General features: G+C 44.8%; 1 protein-coding gene across 1 annotated transcript in view; it reads left to right on the top strand.

Annotated features, from left to right (window-relative positions):
• LOC138663781 (zinc finger protein 271-like) overlaps positions 1–12392 on the top strand; it is a 41962-nt gene that overhangs the window by 9416 nt on the left and 20154 nt on the right. Inside the window, exons 2-6 of the mRNA XM_069750114.1 lie at positions 3721–3871; positions 4001–4180; positions 4264–4387; positions 4471–4568; positions 6163–6229. Of these exons, the coding sequence (XP_069606215.1) occupies positions 3800–3871; positions 4001–4180; positions 4264–4387; positions 4471–4568; positions 6163–6229 (541 nt within the window). The 5' untranslated portion in view covers positions 3721–3799. The remainder of the gene's footprint in view (positions 1–3720; positions 3872–4000; positions 4181–4263; positions 4388–4470; positions 4569–6162; positions 6230–12392) is intronic.

Below are 12392 nucleotides of genomic sequence, written 5' to 3'. Positions count from 1 at the left end.
TTCTGAACTTGTTCATATTTGGGTATGTAATAAATGAATTGGAACCTATAGCAGATATAGACCATAAAAATGAACACTTCGTCTATGTATATGACCCAGGACATTATCTTGGAGTTCCATCAAACTCCTCCTGGAAGATTACCATTTCCTCCCACCAGCCCAGAAGTAGATTTTAATAAGACAGGCACAGGAACCCCCCATCACGGTCCCTCTGATCTGGTGGAATATCTTCCCATTAAATAGGAAATAGTTATGGGTAAGGCTAAATCAAAGTAATTTGGGAAGAAATTGGTTATGTCACTACATTGTATGGTTCTGGATTTAAGAAAATAATTAGCCACCATGATCCCTTCTTCATGGGGAATACTGCTATATTGTGCCTCTACATCTGTGAAAGCCAAATAGTATTGTTCTCTATGACCATACCATCTAATTTCACCAAGAGATTATCTGTATCCCTGACATATGAAGGCATCGAAGTGACAAAGGGGCAGAGTATCTTGTTTATTTAAATCCCTATGTACTGACTCATGGAATTTACTCCTGACACTACAGGTTTCCTCCAAGTGCAGCAAAACCAAAAGAAATGAACTGGAGTACAAGTTGGTATACAACGTGTAGGAGCATGTTCACCCTGGCTATCACACAGACAAAACCTAAGATAGAAACTACATGATCATATTCCCTACTATAAGTAAGTAAAAAGCAAAAGTGCATATAAATAACATACGGTACTTAGTAAACTCTGTTTTTGATTAAAAAAGCCTAAAAGCCATGTCATCAAAACCAAGGTGTACGCTGTCATGATGGTCCTAACCTCTAGTAATATACGCTGTCACCCAGATCAGTATGTGTACAGAAGCTCAGCGTTTGATAAACTCTTAATCATTATTCACAATGAAGATTCTTTTGAGGATTTGTCAAAAATGACCTCAATGTCAATAGGTGTCAAGCAGGGCCGGGGCCCAAGTATGGCCCCCCAGCAATGGGAAGCTATATAAATGTAATGTCCAGCTCAAAGAAAGTGAGGCCTCACCCTTGGGTGCACTGAGTGCAAGAACCTAAAGCATACATGGCTTTTACGTTTTTATTTTTAATCAAAAACAGTATTTAGTAAGTACCCTATGTTATTTATATGCACTTTCGCATTTTACTTACCGTATTTTAGTTTATAAGACAAACCGGATTATAAGGCGCACCCCAAATTTTGAGGAGAAAAATAGGAAAAAAAACCTTTTAAAAAAAAAAAAAATGGTGGTGCTTCTTACTATCCATGCGTCTTATTGCTTACCGGGGGTGGTGGCTGCTGTGAAGCGGGGTCCCAGGGTCAGTGCTGGTGGAGGCAGGAGTGGGGCGATGCTGCGGACCCCAGACTAGGAGGAAGGGGTGTTCGGATGTGCAACGCTATGGGTGTTTGGTGGTGTAGGGGCTCCGCTGACATTTTGTTAAAGCCCAGAGCCCCCGTACTCTCATGGTTTATATTGCGGAGGACTCCTGGAAAATGGCTGCTGGGGGTGGCGCATGTGGAGATCTTGGCACTGAGATCTCATCTCCCGAGAACTTGGTGCCGAGATTTCCATCTGTGTATGCGCTGCCCCGGCAGCCATTTTCCTGGAGTCCACCGCAATGTAAGCCATGGAAGTACAGGGCCTCCGGGCTTTCACAAAATGTCGGCGGGTCCCACGCACCACTGAACATCCCCAGTGTCCCACCTCTAAAGACCCCCTTATCCCAGCCTGCGGCCTGAAGCAACGCGTTACTTTTGCCTCCTCCAGCAGTGACCGTGGGACCCTGCTCCACAGCGGCAGGTAAGGTATATCCGAATTATAAGACACACCCCCATTTTCCCCCAAAATGTTTGGGGAGAAAGTGTCTTATAATCCGAAAAATACGGTACTTTTAGTAGGGTATAACTTAGGTTTTGTCGTCCTCTGAGTGGGTCTAACCCTTTGTGAACTTAATGGAGAGCATAAAAAGTGGGAATGGGGACAATTGGGTTCCATAAATTCACATTCATTCTTTGAGATTAGCTTTTCATAGAATGTAAAAAAGCCTTCAGCAATACACATTATCAGCTGGGCACAGGGTGGATAAAAATCAATGTTTGTTTTTTTTTAATCTGCTTTTTGTGGAAAATATTTTACCATCCAAAGGTTCTTCCATCATGAGATAAAGCTGAGTTGTTTAACTCAGTAGAATAAAGGCTGTATATGTGTAACATTAACAATGCCATGCTCTTCCAGAGGTTTCTGTAGGATTAGTGGGCAGTTTCTCTCCTATATTATCACAGACGCTCGCTTTACTTACGCAGTTCTCAATACTGAATTTGACTCCGCAGAGGTCCCAGCCTCTTCTTCATCACCGCACTTCTCATGATGTTGCCTCATTCGCGCCACCAGGCCTTGCATCTCTTTGTTGCATCGTTTGCATTTTGCATGCATGCCTGCCTTACCGATAGGCGAAGGAGCTTCATTAAAATATTCCCAAACTGGGTCTCTTTTACGGCCTGCTGCCATTATAAGGAAAGAATGTAATAAACCTCAGATCACACAAACAGATCCAGACTTGTCTGTCTGTGGCTATGCTGCAGTATTGTGCTCAAAGTTTCACTTTCATTTTCTTGTCTGCTTGCCCTTCCTCCTCCTCACACTTAGATTCACATTCTTCTTGTGTTGTGCAGATCTATTCCACTCCAAACAATCAGAAACATATTGTCTAACTTATTGGACTTGGCACTGAAGGGGTTGATTCTGTATTCATAGGTTTGTAGAACAATAGGATTAAGGTCTTTTTCTCAACTCTGTTCATGTTGTAAAATTTTTGCCGTGAAGAAGAGGCTGGGACCTCTGCGGAGTCAAATTCAGTTAGGTAGAAACTTTGATTTAAATCACTGATTTAAATCAAGCCTTACTGACTAGTGATTTAAATCGTGATTTAAATCAGTTAGATTTAAATCAAATCCACCCTGGCTGGGCATCTATCTCCTCTGTCTACAGATATTAGCCAACATATTTACTCACCATTGTTTGTTTTTCTATATCTCGTATAGTTTTGGGTTGTTTTTAAATGTATTAATAGATATTTATATTTTAGGGGATTTCTTTGTTAGCTGTATATATAACAATAGTAATAACAGTGCTGTGAAGTAGAGACACACCATAAGTGTCCTCTCTTCTGGAATAGCGCCAGTCCTGCCTTCCTCCGGGGGTGGACTGTGGATTACGCAATAAAAAACTGATATATTCATCTTTTGGACCTAGACTTATTTTACCTATAAAAGATTGTGATTTTCTACATAGCTGTTGGCTCATGAACTTTTATTTTGTTTTTGTTTGATGTGTGGACTAACGTATGTACAGTAGGTTTTATAGTAGAAGTCAGGAAAAAAAAACAATGTAGTAAATTAGTAAAGATAATATCACATTAATGACTCCACACTACTCCTGTGTCACCACTGCTTGAGTCCTCCGCCAGTCTCTATATTTCCTTGTCAGTTTCAAAAAATTAGAGATACCTATTGCTATCTAAGCCAGTGATTTGGAGCATGGAGGAGATGACTTGGTCAGCAATTCAACTGATATCCCAAGCCATACTAGACTAGATAATATAGCATCCTCAAATTATATCTCCTCATACGTTTCCTCTTATCATCTCCAGTATTTGTATTATTACATGGGATTCTTTATGATGTTACATCGGTCTCATCTTCTTCATATTAAGGTCCCCTCGATATTGAATCCTCTCAGCGGAGATCTTCTATACTTAGACAGTTATTCTGATTTACCCATCAAGGTTGGATATGGACAAGAACAAAATGGCGGAGAGGCTATTGCAACTTAACCTAGAGATCCTCCTCTGGCTTACTGGAGAGGTGAGAGATTCATATGACATCACATTACATCATTCTTATCTGTGGGAATAACAGATGGACAGAACTGGAGAGGTGAGGACTCTGGAAATGTCTGTAGTGAGATTTATTAATGTGTCTCTCCATAACCAGGACTACACAGTAGTGAAGAAGACCTCTAGTGAGCGTTGTCAGGACCCTGTACCTGAGGGATGGGGAAGAACCCTGAGCCCAATCATGGAACCTCCACCTCACCCCCTGATACATGAGGATATCCATGACCCGAAGATCCTAGAACTCGCCTACAAGATGATTGAGTTGCTGACTGGAGAGGTGACACTGCTGGGGATGCTGGGACATTATATAGTAGCGCAATGAAGGGAACAGGGGGATGACGGTATCATTGTATGTGTCAGGTTCCTATAAGGTGTCAGGATGTCGCCGTCTATTTCTCCATGGAGGAGTGGGAGTATTTAGAAGAACACAAAGATCTGTTCCAGGACGTTATGATGGCAGTTTCCCAGCCCCTCACATCACCAGGTAATAGACAGAACTAAATACACACAGCCTATAATTATCCATATGTAAAGAATGAATTCAGTCCCTGTATGTGTTTCCTCCAGTTCTATCCTTTAGGAGGACAACACCAGAGAGATGTCCCCATTCTCTCCTTCCACAGGATTGTAAACAAGAAAATCTAGATGTTCCTCAGGATCATCAGGTAGGTGGAGAGAAGGTGTCCTGAGATCTCCCCTATGATATATAGACAGCTGTAAAGATATTGTGTTCAGTTTTGTTTTATCCACCAGTATTACCATACTTTTAGGACTATAAGACGCACTTTTTTCCTCCAAAAATGTGGAGTGAAATGGGGGTTGCGTCTTATAGTCTGGATGTACAGGCTGAGGTGGTGAAGCGGCATTGGCGGAGCAGTGAGTCACAGAGGCAGGAGCCGGCTTCTGCTAACTCCTGTGCCCACTGCTAAAGAGAAATTAATATTCACTGGATTCCACGCCTATGGCCCCCACCCCCATCCTGGTATCCAGGGCCCCATCAGAAAACCTAGAAAAAAAAATTATACTTACCTTCCCAGCGCTCCCTCACAGCGTCCTGCTCCTTTGCCAGCAGCTGCTTTATGCTTGTAAGCAGCATATGGCAGGGACGTCATGCGCTGCCGGAAGCCGAAGGGCAGCTGCCTGAATACTCACTACTCCCCATCCCGGGACTGTGTGTGCAGAGAGCAGTGAACATTCATTTCTCTTCAGTAGTGCGACCAATGTCAGCCAGAGCCTTCCTGCAGCTGTCGGCTGCAACTAAAGGGAATGAATGTTCGCTGCATTCCACGCCCATGGGAGTGGAATGCGGTGAATATTCATTTCTCTTAAGTAGCGGCACACATGACCACCTGCCGGCAGCTGCAGGAGGCCGGCGGCTGACACTGTGAGCTCTACTGAAGAGCAAAGAATGCTCACTGCTCTCCGTGCACACAGTCCCGGCATGCAGAGCAGTGAGTATTCCGGCAGCTGCCCTTCGACTTGCAAGCAGCGCATGACGTCCCTGCCATGTGCTGTTTACAAGCATAAAGCAGCTGCTGGCAAAGGAGTAGGACACTACGAAGGAGTGCTGGTAAGGTAAGTGTAATATGTTTTTTGCTTTTTTTTTTATTTTTTTTATGTTTTCTGATTCGGCCATTCATACCAGGATGAGGGTGGCGGACAATCATGGCAGTATAAGGATGGTTCCATGCATACCAGGATCAGGATGGGGGCCAATCATACCATGTTAAGGATGGGGCCATGCATACTAGGACGAGATGGGGTCCTGCATACCAGGATATTGATGAGGAGGCATGCATACCAGGATGGGGATAAAGGCGACCATTCCTATCAGGCTAGAGATAAGGGGGGCATGCATACCAGGCTAGGGATGAGGGAGCCATGCATACCAAAATTAGGATGAGGGTCATGCATGCCAGGACAGGGATAAGAGGGGTATACACACCAGGATAGGGACATATGGATGAGGAGGAGCCATATATACCAAGATAAGGATGAGGGAGCCATGTGTATCAGGATGGGGATGAGGGGACCATATATACCGGAATTGTGAATATTATGTACAGAATTGACCACGTTTTTTTGCTTCAATTTTTCCCCCTAATTTCCTCCTCTAAAAACTAGGTGCGTCTTATGGTCCGGCGCATCTTATAGTCCAAATAATACTGTATATGTTTTATACTTTTGTAAAGAGAACGGTGGAGATGGAGGATTAGAGCTGATCATAGATGTGACTTCTCCATCTGTCTGTTGTTTCAGGGTGAAGATCTGACCCACATTATTACTACAGAGATTAAAGAGGAGGTTTCCTCATATGCCTACCCAGGTGAGTAGTAACCACTAAATGCAGAGAAGTCACAGATTCTTCTCAGTCATCAGCTTTCACTGCTTTATAGGTTGTGTAGTCCGGACATAACACAAACATGTGATCACCATTTTGCCATTAGACCCCGTACATGTTCCTCCACTCGAAACATGTCCAATTACTTTGGGCATTGAAACTCCTTCTATAAAGCTTACAACCTGGAGGATCCAATTACCTCCTGAAATTAGAAGATTCTGACTCTTATCTGTCCTGATCTGTAAACTACAAAGTCACACCTTCACACTGAGCAACTTTACAACGAGAACGACAACGATCCGTGACGTTGCAGCGTCCTGGATAGCGATCTCGTTGTGTTTGACACGCAGCAGCGATCAGGATCCCGCTGTGACATCGCTGGTCGTAGCTAGAAGTCCAGAAATTTATTTGGTCGTCAGGTCGGCGTGATTCGTCATGTTTGACAGCAAAAGCAACGATGCCAGCAATGTTTTTACATGGAACTAACAACTAGCGAGAACGATAAGTACGTCACTGGATCGCTCCTGCATCGTTCTGGAGTTGCTGTCTTTGACGTCTCTACAGCGACCTAAACAGCGACGCTGCAGCGATCTAGTTTAGGTCGGATCGTTGTCTATATCGCTGGAGCGTCGCTTAGTGTAAAGGTACCTTAATTACAGCGTATGTAGAAAGTGCTTACAAGTTTGAAAATCATTTTAAGTAAAATATTATAATGAGTCACAAAGAGAAAGCGGAAGGTAATGATGCTGGTTCCTTCCTAGAACCCTGATATCTTATTGGATAAATCTACCTTCTCTCCCTTCTGTGCTGCTGAATGTGCTCATATGGCCCCTACCAGACCAGGTCCAGTCTCTGTGGCCAAACTTCACATTTATGATCCACAACATGAAATGTGCAGTGAGGGCCAAGTGTGAATTTTTCTACAATAACTACAGAGTTTTATCCTGAATTTTAAATTTATTTTAAAGCCAGCTAAGTTCAAAGAGTAAAAACTTGACTCCATCTCATCCACCTGGGGCTCAGACACCCGCCTCGACCTGGCCTCACATCAAGGAAAATAGAAAAAATTGGAGTCCGGCTCAACAGGACTGGACTTTCCTTTTCTTTTTATTTTTCAAAAGAAAATATAGTGCATACAAAAGAAGAATTTACATGGTCGACAGGACCCAGTCGATGCATTTCGACTGCACTAAGCAGTCTGATGTATAAGTGTGTCATGGCGATCATGCGCTGTGCCGGTGTAATCACCACAAGGAGCTCGGCTAAGGCTACTTTCACACTTCCGTCATTTGGGCTACGTCGCAATGCGTCGTTTTGGAGAAAAAAACGCATCCTGCAAAGTTGCCCGCAGGATGCGTTTTTTTCTCCATAGACTGGCATTAGGTACGCATTGCGACATATGGCCACGCGTTTTGGCGGACCGTCGGCACAAAAAAATGTTCAATGTAACATTTTTTTGTGCGACGTGTCCGCCATCTTCGACCGTGCATGCGTGGCCGAAACTCTGCCCCCTCCTCCCCGCTCATCACAATGGGCAGCGGATGCGTTGTAAAACTGCATCCGCTGCCCACGTTGTGCTAAATTTACATCTGTCGGTATGTCGGTCAGACGGTGAAAGTAGCCTTACACGATAGCTGAGACTCGGCTGTCGCTGCCAGCTGTGATGTATGTACCACCCCAGTTGTTTAATCCCGTTAATGCAGCAATCTACAGTATATTGATCACACCATATTTAGTAGGCTTCCGATCGGAGGCCCCGTGACGTCATCGCGAGAGACCAATCGTTGTAATGGCAACCCAGGGTTGTCAAGTTGACCTCCGGGCAGAGACCTACGGTAAGAGTCTTAGACCATGTGACATGCAGGTTTCTGTCAGTGTAATACTGATATGTATAATGCCTTGCAATGCTGGTGCCTTGCAATTGTTGATGAGCGATCAAGCATCGGGATGCTCGGCACGCTCTGCACTCGATTGAGTATCGCGGTTTATCGAGCGCCAAGCTCGAGTCCCTGCCCTGCATGTTTGAAGCCTCTTAGGTAGCCAATGAACATTTGAGAATTGCCCCCCATACACAGTAATACTGTAGTCATGTTGGATACTGACATTACTGTGATTGGCTGGCCGCCTCACATCATGGGGTCTTGCACAAGACCCAGTGGCCCACTGCCCGAGCCAGTGTCTAGGAAACAGTCCAGGGAGAGTTGTTACACAAGTGAGAGCGTAGTTTAAAGCGAGTATATAGTCGGGGTTTATTAAGATTGCTGTTGCAGAACTTGTATACAGCTTCTGCAGCATTGAAACAACAGTCCTTCTCAGGGCAAAATATTTCTCTTTCTGTAGTAAAACTGCTGTTACCTACATTGAGTGGAGGGATAGCTTTGGATTAGAAGCATCTAGGCAGGGTTTTAATACTTGTATACTGCTGCTGCACCGTTAAACAACAAACCTTGTCAGGGCTAAATATTTTCTTCTCCCTGTTAATACCAGAAAGTATATAAATATATACCAAATTTAAATGCGAAAGGCATGCGGTAAAGCGGATGCGCTGCTGATGGTGCACGCAGAGGTCATAGGCCAGGTGAATCTGTGCTTGCTGCAGGAGCACAACAAACATGGTTACATGAGTCCTAGGCTCCTGTACCACTTTGCAGGGGGGAGTGGGACACCCCTCTTGAAACCATAATAATGGGAACAGGTGGTAGGTTGGATTAATGATAATGCTTCCAGTCTGTTTCCCAGCACCATCCTGTCTCACTGTCCAAGAGTCTGGACAACATAATCCTCACACTGATCCTCTTTCCTCTGACAATTCGAGTCCCAGGAGACAAGTGAGCTCACACTTGGGCACTCTGAGGAGCTCTTTACATTTCCATTTATTGACTCTGGCCTCTTGCCCTGCAAGTTTCAAGAGGGACATGAGAAGATAGTGTTTAGTGATGCCCCAATGTTTAACGCCTTTACACCCGAGAATGGTTTGCACGTTAATGAGCGGGCCAATTTTTACAATTCTGACCACTGTCCCTTTATGAGTTACAATAAATCATCTCACCTGCCCCAGAGCGACTGCACGCACCATAAGGCAAGATCTGACCCAGTCAGATACCTCCTGCCCCGGCCCCCGGGCACTCTGCTCTGCTGACCTCATCTAAGAAGTTCCTCTCCATGGATTCAGCCCAGCGGACACGCAAGTGACGTGTGATCGTGAGATTAGCAGACCGTCTCACCCTCACATCTTGCAGTGTGGGCATATTTGCAATACTGGGTTGACCAGGCCCGCACTTGTACAACTCCGAAGCACAGTGCCACCGAAAAGCCTAAAACTGCTGCTTATACACACGATCGCACTGCACAACAAAAATCAGCAGGGCCAAGGGGCTGCACACAACAGCATACAGCGCCGCCACCTGGTCATGCTGGTTTCAGCTGTGCAGCGTGATTGGGGGCGCAAGGCAAGCTAATGCTGTCGGACATTCTGACATGCATGCTGCTGAGAGGGAGTGGAGGTGATCAGCGGTTCACTACAGTGACTGGCCCTTCTGGCATTTGCCAGATGGCCAGTCCGGCCCTGGGTGCCACGACCCACTGGGAGAGCCCATGAGCTGCCAGAACATTAACCCATCTTCCCCCTGAGTGACCCCATTTTAGGAACTACACCTCTCAATTAATTCATCTAGGGGTGCAGTGGTCATATTGACACCATGAGTGTGTCACAGAATTTTATATTAAAGAGACAGCAGGCGGCGCCTGATGGAACTATTACTCCCATCAGCCTACCCCTGCTGCCGCTAATAACAGTGACAGCAGGAGCGTCTGATGGAGGTATTCATCAGTCGCCACCTGCACTATACAGTCATGGCCAAAAGTATTGACACCCCTGCAATTCTGTCAGATAATACTCATTTTCTTCCTAAAAATGATTGCAAACACAAATTATTTGGTATTATTATCTTCATTTAATTTGTCCTAAATAAAAAAACACAAAAGAGAATGAAGGAAAAAGCAAAACATTTGATCATTTTACACAAAACTCCAAAAATTGGCCAGACAGTATTGGCACCCTCAGCCTAATACTTGGTTGCACAACCTTTAGCCAAAATAACTGTGACCAACCGCTTCCGGTAACCATCAATGAGTTTCTTACAATGCTCTGCTGGAATTTTAGACCATTCTTCTTTGGCAAACTGCTCAGGTCCCTGATATTTGAAGGGTGCCTTCTCCAAACTGCCATTTTTAGATCTCTCCACAGGTGTTCTATGGGATTCAGGTCTGGACTTATTGCTGGCCACCTTAGAAGTCTCCAGTGCTTTCTCTCAAACCATTTTTTAGTGCTTTTTGACGTGTGTTTTGGGTCATTGTCCTGCTGGAAGACCCATGACCTCTGAGGGAGACCCAGCTTTCTCACACTGGGCCCTACATTATGCTGCAAAATTTGTTGGTAGTCTTCAGACTTCATAATGCCATGCACACGGTCAAGCAGTCCAGTGCCAGAGGCAGCAAAGCAACCCCAAAACATTAGGGAACCTCCGCCATGTTTGACTGTAGGGACCGTGTTCTTTTCTTTGAATGCCTCTTTTTTTCTCCTGTAAACTCTATGTTGATGCCTTTGCCCAAAAAGCTCTAATTTTGTCTCATCTGACCAGAGAACATTCTTCCAAAACGTTTTAGGCTTTTTCAGGTAATTTTTGGCAAACTCCAGCCTGGCTTTTTATGTCTCTGGGTAAGAAGTGGGGTCTTCCTGGGTCTCCTACCATACAGTCCCTTTTCATTCAGACGCTGACAGATAGTACGGGTTGACACTGTTGTACCCTTGGACTGCAGGGCAGCTTGAACTTGTTTGGATGTTAGTCGAGGTTCTTTATCCAACATCCGCACAATCTTGCGTTAAAATCTCTTGTCAATTTTTCTTTTCCGTCCACATCTACGGAGGTTAGCCACAGTGCCATGGGCTTTAAACTTCTTGATGACACTGTGCAAGGTAGACACAGAAACATTCAGGTCTTTAGAGATGCACTTGTAGCCTTGAGATTGCTCATGCTTCCTCACAATTTGGTTTCTCAAGTCCTCAGACAGTTCTTTGGTTTTCTTTCTTTTCTCCATGCTCAATGTGGTACACACAAGGACACAGGAGAGCGGTTGAGTCAACTTTAATCCATGTCAACTGGCTGCAAGTGTGATTTAGTTATTGCCAACACATGTTAGGTGCCACAGGTAAGTTACAGGTGCTGTTAATTACACAAATTAGAGAAGCATCACATGATTTTTCGAACAGTGTCAATACTTTTGTCCACCCCCTTTTTTATGTTTGGTGTGGAATTATATCCAATTTGGCTTTAGGACAATTCTTTTTGTGTTTTTTTTTCATTTAAGACAAATTAAATGAAGATAATAATAACAAAGAATTTGTGTTTGCAATCATTTTCAAGAAGAAAATGAGTATTAGGCCATGTTCACACGTTCCTGATTTCCCTGCTGTTTTTTCGGCACTAAAAACCGCAGCTCTTGGCAGAAAACGCAGGTGTGTTTTTTGGTGCGTTTTTTGATGCGGTTTTTAGTGCGGTTTTTTTATGCAGTTTTCTCTGCAGAGTCTGTGTGCTTTCTAGGAAGTTTTTTTAGGGTTAAAATGGCTGAAAATACCCTAACCCTACCCCAACCCTACCCCTAACCCTACCCCTTACCCTACCCCCAACCCTACCCCTAACCCTAACCCTACCCCTAACCCTAGTTCTAACTGTAGTGGGGGAAAAAAAAAAATTCTTTATTTTTTTATTGTTCCTACCTATGGGGGTGACAAAGGGGGGGGGGTCATTTACTATTTTTTTTATTTTGATCACTGAGATAGATTATATCTCAGTGATCAAAATGCACTTTGGAACGAATCTGCCGGCTGGCAGATTCGGCGGGCGCACTGCGCATGCGCCCGCCATTTTGGAAGATGGCGGCGCCCAGGGAGAAGACGGCCGGACGGACACCGGCAGGCCCGGTAAGTATAAGGGGGGGAGATGAGGGCACGAGGGGGCGTCGGAGCACGGGGGGGTTGCATCGGAGCATGGGGGGGTGGGATTGGGGCACGGGGGGCAGCCACACTCCGCCCACGCACTTCCTGTTGCAGCGGTTCTGCACCACAAACCGCAGAAAACCCGCAGATATT

Source organism: Ranitomeya imitator, chromosome 2 (genome assembly GCF_032444005.1).
Source record: "Ranitomeya imitator isolate aRanImi1 chromosome 2, aRanImi1.pri, whole genome shotgun sequence".
NCBI classification, from domain to species: Eukaryota; Metazoa; Chordata; class Amphibia; order Anura; family Dendrobatidae; genus Ranitomeya; species Ranitomeya imitator.
This window is presented reverse-complemented; position numbering and strand designations above follow the sequence as displayed.